General features: G+C 47.2%; 1 protein-coding gene across 1 annotated transcript; it reads right to left on the bottom strand.

Moving 5' to 3' along the window:
* Positions 1–6,110: 6,110 nt before the first annotated feature.
* Positions 6,111–7,802, bottom strand: ZNF648 (zinc finger protein 648). Its single transcript, XM_020908994.2, has one exon. The coding sequence runs from the start codon at positions 7,800–7,802 to the stop codon at positions 6,111–6,113; it is 1,692 nt and encodes a 563-aa protein (XP_020764653.2).
* Between the last annotated feature and the right edge of the window lie 383 nt (positions 7,803–8,185).

The following is an 8,185-nucleotide window of genomic DNA, read 5'->3' as shown; positions in this document are numbered from 1 at the left end:
ATCTAGTGACAGCCCTCTTACTCACTAGGGGCAAGTTGTTTTCTATTGTTTGTGACTTATTGCTGTGATCTATTGTTTGTGACAAATTGCCCAAGAAAACTTAGCATCTTAAAACAGCACAAGCACTGATTATTTCACACAGTTTCCAAGAACCAGAAATTTGGGAGCTGCTTAGCTAGACAGTTCTGACTTCAGATTTCTCATGAGGTTTCAGTCAAGCAGTGGGCAGGTCTGCAGTCATCTGAACTATCTCAGCTGGGCTAGAGGATCCCCTACTAACTCATCGACGTAGCTACCAGCAGAAGAGTTCTGTTCCTGGACACACGGGCTCCTCTAGAGAGAGAGAAAGATGGAGAGACAGAGAGAGAAGAGAGAGGGCTATAGAAGCCAGAGTGCCTTTTGTGAAGCAGCCTCAGAAACTGCACTAACATTTCTGCTTTATTATATTCACTAGAACTGAGTCACCGAGTCTCACCCATACAAAGGAGGAAACACTAGCCTCTACTTCAATGTTGAAGCTGAAACCCCAATACTTTGGCCACCTGATGCGAAGAGCTGACTCATTTGAAAAGACCCTGATGCTGGGAAAGATTGAAGGCAGGAGGAGACGGGGACGACAGAGGATGAGATGGTTGGATGGCATCACCGACTCAATGGATATGAGTTTGGGTAAACTCCGGGAGCTGGTGACGGACAAGGAGGCCTGGCGTGCTGCAGTCCACGGGGTCCTGAAGAGTCAGGCACGACTGAGCGACTGAACTGAACTTCTTGAAGAGAGGAAAGGCCAAGACTTGGGGGCAAATTCTTTAGTAAAATATTCTACATTCATTTCTTAAATTTTAGCTTTATCAAGGTATAACTGACATATAAAATTATAAGATACTTACAGTGTACATTGTGGTGATTTAATATATTCATACATTGTAAAAGGATTCCCCTCATCTGGTTAATTAACATAGACATCACCTCACATGGGCTTCCCTGGTGGTTCAGCTGGTAAAGAATCTGCCTGCAACGCAGGAAACCTGGGTTCAATCCCTGGGTTGTGAAGATCCCCTGGAGAAGGGAACAGCTATCCACTCCAGTATTCTAGCCTGGAGAATTCCATGTGTAGACCGTGGGGTTGCAAAGAGTCAGACATGACTAAGTAACTTTCACTACACTTCACCTCATATATTCATTTTTCTTTTGGGTGAAAACATTCAATTTCTACTCTCAGCACATTCCAGTTACACAACATAGCATTATCAACTACAGTCATCATGTTTTCCATTAGCTCCTCAGACCTCATTCATCTTACAGCCGAAAGTCTGTACATTTGACCAACAACTCTCCAATTCTCCCCAGTCCCCTGTAATCACTGCTATACTCTGTACTCCTTTGAGCTCAACTTTTGTAGATTCCACATATAAGGATATCATTCAGTGTTTGTCTTTCTCTGTCTGACTTACCTCACTTAGCATAAGGTTCTCCACATGTCCATCTATGCTGTTGAAAAAAGCAGGATTTCCTTCACTGTCATAGTTGAAATAATATTCCGCTATATGGATATACCACAAGTTCTTTACCAATTCACCCGTGGAGGATCACTTATGTGAGTGTATATCTTAAACTGCCACAACTATGGAAAATTAAAATGAAAGCAAGCATTATTTCTAAACCCAAAGGCACATATTCTGTACAATCTCCTTGTCACGGGTGTATCACCTATTTCTTGGAAGGGGTACACAGACAACAGTGATTTAGTGACTCTGCTTAACAATAACAGACAATAACTAAGCTCTATTAATCTCACCTGCTTTCCTGGACAGGAAAACTGTTGCAGATCTCACATGGGGATATTTCTCCAGGGTCCCCCATAACAGATTATTGTAAGGATTAATTGGGATAATGAATGTAGTGTCTGACTCCTAAAAACCGTTCACTAAGTGATAGCTATTATTATCCTGTCAACAAACCTAATTGACTCCACCTCTGAAATCTCAGACTTCTCCTCATTTAACCTATTATCCCCACTTGTCCTTGATATAATCTGAACTATCAGATAATATCCTTGCTTTCCTCCTGTTTCTCTTTAAATTCTAATCACAGCTTATGTTTTATAGATACTCCCTTCATTCACTGAACCAATCTACCGAGTGCCTGACACTCCTGAGACAGTGAAACTCAGAGCCAATTTGACTGAGAAGGAGAAAATGAGGAGAAAGATTTAAAATTACCATCCAGCCATACTGGAAAAATATTCATTGTACTGGCATGGTTTATGCAGAATGGAAAGAGGGCAATTCATATCAAAAATGAGCTTCCCTCTCAACTTTAAAAAGATGCCCTTTCCTGGTTTGATGAAACATTGAGTCATTCTCTCTTTGGCAATATTTTCATGGGTCATTGAGTTTGCAGTTCAGAGTCTAGTTTTGAGGCTCGCGATGACATCTGCTTGAGTATTCTAGCAATTAATTGATGCTTTACATAACATTTCCTTCCAAGTAAGATTTTTTAAGGCCTAGTAGGAAATCCTGGGTGGTCTATTGTGTTTGGATCAGGGGTAATATAGCTGTTCAACGTGAATGCATTTGGTTTATTAAATGTTGTGTAAATGTTGAGTGCCAAGATTCATTGCTGGTGTATTTTTCTGTGTCCATTAAGGGCACAGAATGTTTCTTTCCTCAGTGAGATAAAGTAATGGTAGGCCTTCAAGGAACCATCATTCCTTTAGACCCAATTCCTTCCCTCTGGCCAGCTTACTAACAGCTTTTCCAAGAATTTAATGATTAACAGCTGCCAATCCAGGCTCTTCCCAGACCCATTCTTAAGTAATTCACAGGTCTTCCTCATTCCTCATTTGAGTCACACCATGGTCTCTGCTATGCTGTGTTTCAACCTTTATCTTCTCTTGAATTTATAATCATAAATTTTGAAAATCATGTCATCAAGAATTTCAGTACATTCCTCTATACCAAACAAGCAGTTAGCTCTGTGGTTAAGAACACAGTCTCTGGAGCCAGAATGTCAAATCATTATTATGCTACTTTCTAGCTATAATATCTCGGGCAGTATAACTTTTTTGTCTCTTGATTTCTTCATCTTGAAAATACAACGGGGAAATAGGTTTAGTTTAAAAATGAAATAGTTAACACAAGAGAAACATTTAAAAGAGTTCTTGGCATACTCAGTACCAGGTCAGTGCTAACTCTTATCATTATTATCCAAAGGATGTGGATCACGATGGCTGTAGACTCTGGTGAATACAGGAGGAGAAATTTTTATTAATTGAAAACTTATAAATGAACGTTTTTACTAGGCATATCCAAGCTAACTTTCACAAACTAAATGGTGGCAGCAGGGCTATTCTAGAGAGAAACTTTAAATTTCTTCCATCACAAAGAGGGCCCTGCTCCAGTTTTAAATTAAATATTAGGGAAATAAGATATGAGGTGCAGGGTATAGAAAGCGAGAAAATAGCTCACCATCACTTGAGGGCAGCAATCTGAGCAGGTTTGCCACTGATTCTTCTGCAAATAGAGGATTCAACTCCCTCTAATTTGGAAGGACAGGCTATTATATTGGGCAGGATGTGTGCCAAGCCAACTTGCAGCTGGTTGATTTTTCTGTCATCCACTCCACATATTGCTGTCTTCTCCTGTGCACCATGGAATGGTCCTGTAACTATGGCAACAGGATTGCTTCCCCCTACAATACCTACTCAGCATGACCCCTGCAGCTGATGTGAGAAAAGACTGGGACAACTTTCCTTTAAAAAAAAAGAAAAGTGACTTCTTTGTTCTTCCTGACCCAGGGATCAAACCCGGGTCGCCTGCATTGTAGGCAGATTCTTTACCGTCTGACCCACGAGGGTAGCCCAGGTAATAGGCACTGAAGATTAATGAAGTTCTCTTCAGTATATAACATAATATTCAGTACATTGTATACTCCTATAGAAACAAGGTATAGAGCTCCAAAAGTACAAAGAAGAAGCTAATCTAGTTGGCCTATTAACTCACTCTCTCCCCCAAAGTGTAACCATCTGGAAGCCATACCTAGTTGTTGCATCATCTGATCTCAGAAATGAAATTATGGAAGACTTCAAAACCTGCTTGCTAGTTTGAGTCCACCATGGCCAAGTCAGGAGATGTCCTAGTAATTTGTGCCTGTTTTTAGTCTAGTTCTGCTATGCTCTCATCCATATCGCCCACTTCTTATGCCTCTATTATCTGTTTTACTAAATAAAACTTGAGCATCACCAATATATTAATTATGCCAGTAGTGGTTCCAACTTAGCTGTGTACCATAACACAAGGGAAACTTTATAAATCAGATTATAAGATGCATTACAGACCTGTGTCAATATTCAAGGCTAGGATTCAGCAAGTGTGTGCATTTAACAAACATCCCAGGTGATTTCTATACAGCCATTCTAAGAACTGGTTTGGGGAACAACCACCTTAAGAAACTATAGGCCAAACCAAAATTTTTAATTAGGAGAAAATAACTCTACTACCAACCATCTTAAAAAGAATACAAAGAAAAGAAATAGTAACTTCAGTTTTCAAATAGTTCACTGATTACCCAGAAAAAAAAAAGCAAATACTAGACTCTATTCTGTTCATAGTCACCAGGTTATGGCTGGCTTTTATGACTTCTCTACCAGTCTAACGCTTTTGCATTAGAAAGATGAAGTTCACTTTTGTTACCCCATTGTTATCATTTCTATTTTGCCATTTCAGACGCAGAGGCTGAATTTAAGATCATATCACTGGTAAATATGAAGACGGACTAGGAACCAAATCACTGGCTCTCGTACCAGACCCAGAACCAACTCTGTCGTTTGGACATGCAGATGTACCTAAGGGAATCCACGCACAAAACCTCCAGGCCTACAGTCAGAGCTCTAAGATACCTTTGTCAAACAAGGTCTGACGACATATGTCACTTCTAGTTGGCCCCCATGTATCAAGCATGAGAAGACTATTTAGCAGTCACTCTTGGGTCCAAATCAAGTGAAGGACAAGAGAAATTCAGATTTGGCAGACTTTGGGGGCGATTTTAGGAATATACCAAAAATGTCCTCAAAAGGGGAGTACAGTACCTTTTCTGTGGAATATCTTTAACTTTGGCAAGATCAGAAGTGTTATCGGCCCCCGTGTATCAACGAACTCTGTGACGTCATGGATTCCTCCCAGTTGAGGTCCAGAGCTAATTACTATGCCAAAATCAACGGATCAGTAATCTTTAAGACTGGCTGTTAGTCATGCAAATTTCAATTAACTTTGTTAGAGAACAGCTGTGAGTCAGGTAGCTTTTCAAATCTGGTTTTAGTGATGGTGAAACACAAGCTGATTGGCATTTGGGCAAGGGATGCTTTATTTTATTTACTTCAAATTGGAACTCATGATCCCAGTAAGTTTAAATGAACCTTAAAGTTTCCCTGAACCATGGGCAGGCTCATATGGAGAAATTTTGTATACATCTCTGTAAATGGGCAGATTCCTCTGTAAATGTGACTGAAGCTCCCAGGGTGGAAACAAGAAGAGAGGTGTCCAGAGAGGAGGCACGTGTGAATTTTGTGGGTGAGACTTGGGGTTAGTTCCAGGTACTAAGCTCCACTGTGGGAGCGCAGACTTCTTTTCTAGATGCTAAGGCTGTTGTGAATTTCTAGAATAACTGGTCCCTAAACATAGGGCATTGAAGGCAAAAGGAGAAGAGGGCAGCGGAGGATAAGACTGTTGGAGAGCATCACCGATTCAATGGACATGAACTTGGGCAAACTCCCAACTTTGCCCAGGGTAAAGTCATCTGTTAGGAAGCTGAAAGCCTGAGCCATCTGGCGGGGTTTCCGTTAACCCTCCCATCCCCACAGGTAGGCTTTTTGCTTTGGAAGATTCCCTCAAGGAGACCAAGCCTCTGGGGATTTCTTTTATTCACGGAAAAACGGAAAAGGACCCTTCTCTAGAGAGGGTCAGCCCCGATGCTTTCTCAGTATCTGCAGATGGTTGTGAGGGCAGGAGGCGGCTAATCGTTTTGGTCATCGCATCCGAGGTCGGCCGTGTCTTCCTCACCTTCCCTGCCGGCTGCGTCTTCTTCACCTTCCCTGCCGGCCGCCGAGGGCGCCCTCACTCGTCATCGGAGGACGGGGTGGTGGGTTCCTTCTTGCAGCTGTGGTGCCTGGCTCGGTGCCGGCGGAGGTGGTTGGACCTGGTGAAGGCCTGGCCGCAGTCGGCGCACTGGTAGGGCCTCTCGCCGTTGTGCACCCGAATGTGCTGGGCCAGCTCCGAGGCCACGCGGAAGGCCCGGCCGCACTCGGCGCAGAGGAAGCCCTTCTCCCGGGAGTGGATCTGTTGGTGCCGCTTCAGGGTGGAGGAGCGCGCGAAGGCCTGGCCACACTGTGCGCAAGGGAAGGGCCGCTCGCCGGTGTGGATTCGCTGGTGGCGCGCCAGGCGCGAGGGCTGCGCGAAGGCCACGCCGCAGTCGGCGCACTTGAAGGGCCTCTGGCCGCTGTGCAGCGTCTGGTGCTCCAGCAGGTTGGAGGATTTGGTGAAGCACTTGCCGCAGGTGGGGCAGGGGAAGGGCCGCTCGCCCGAGTGCACGCGCTGGTGCTCCATCATCCGGCTGGCCACGGCGAACTCCCGGTCGCAGGTGGGGCAGCGGAAGGGCTTCTCGCCCAGGTGCGTGCGCTGGTGGCGCAGCAGCGACAGCGGCTTGTTGAAGGTCAGGCCGCACTCGGCGCACGGGAAGGGCTTGTCGTTGCTGTGCATGTTGCGCTGGTGTTTGCGCAGGTCCGAGGAGCGCACGAAGGCCTTCCCGCAGTCCGGGCACGGGTAGGGTTTCTCGCCCGTGTGCGTGCGGATGTGCTTGCGGTGATCGGAGGACCAGGTGTAGGTCTTGTCGCAGAAGGGGCACCGGTAGGGCCGCTCGCCCGTGTGCAGGCGCTGGTGCTGCAGGAGCGTGGCCCGGTGGGAGTACGCCTTCCCGCACAGCTCGCACGCGTGAGGCTTGGCGCCCGGCGACTTCTGGACCGCCCGCCCGCCCCGCAGGCACTTGAAGGGACGGGCCTCCCCCTGCCTGCCCTCCCCGGAGGTCCCCGGATTCGGGTCCTTAGAGCCCTTCCGCCCTTTGGCCAGATCCTCTTCTGCTGCCAGGCGGGCCTGGGTAGCCGATTCCCGAGCTGGTGTGTGTGTCTCTTGCGTGGAGAGGTCCCAGCTGCCCCCTGATTGGGGGACACACCTCCCCGGAGAGGAGCTGTCTGGGGACTTGTCTCTATCCTTCTGTGCACGGAAGTACCTTGCAGAATAGGGGAAGTCGGATGGGATGCCCGGGGTGGCTTCTGGGTTTGCCCTTGAGTCTCCATCACCAGCAGACAATGAGGCCCTAGGAGATCGGGTCTCACCGAACCACCTGCGAGAGGAGCCCCTGGGGAGGGCACTGGGAATCATGCTTGCTCTGGAGGAGGCCTGGGTCGGGGTGATCTTTGACGCCTCCCTTTCCCAGCTGGTCTTCTTCCCTGGCAGTGCCATGGGTTTCTTCCCGACACATGCGGCACTAAAGGAGTCAGAGAATTTCTCTTCCTTCCTGCGGGCTGGATGCTGCCAGAGCAAGTCAGGACTGTCCTCGGTCACTTGGGAACTGCCCCTTGGTTGGGCCTGCTGGCCAGGGTCACCAGCGGCCCGTTGGTCTCCTGCCTTTCCAGGGGCCTCATCCTCACTCTCCAAGCTGATGCTCAGCGTCCCGGGGTCATAAGCCTCCCCAGTCAAGCTGCAGAGGGGAGATGCATCTCCCCACCCATCCTGAGGGTCCCCCTGCGCCATTATGTGCAGGCCCTTCTACACCTGCTTCTCCAAGACAGACCTTCACTTTGCTCAGGAGACCTGCAAAAAGGAAGATCGAAAAGAACAGACTTAGTCACCTTCACGGCCACAGGGATTGAGTTCTCACTACGGGTCTGTGTGCCACTGGTAGCTGCACCAGCCACATTGGTGGTCCCTCATAGGTGAAGGAGGACCTGGGCCTTGGTGAAAACTCCCCAGTCACGCTTAATCCTTTGGAGGTCCCCCTTGCCGGAAACCCCAGGAGACAGTGCCGTCGGGATGGCCAGTGTGAGCATTTGCTCAGTAGCATCTGTGCTCTGTCCCACCCCAGGACTCAAACACCAACTGCTAGCCAGGTGGGTTCTCTGTGAGCTGAGGAAGAA

This window comes from Odocoileus virginianus, chromosome 11 (assembly GCF_023699985.2).
Source record: "Odocoileus virginianus isolate 20LAN1187 ecotype Illinois chromosome 11, Ovbor_1.2, whole genome shotgun sequence".
Lineage (NCBI taxonomy): Eukaryota > Metazoa > Chordata > Mammalia > Artiodactyla > Cervidae > Odocoileus > Odocoileus virginianus.
The sequence above is the reverse complement of the archived record's forward strand: the minus strand, read 5'-3'. Positions and strand labels throughout refer to the sequence as shown.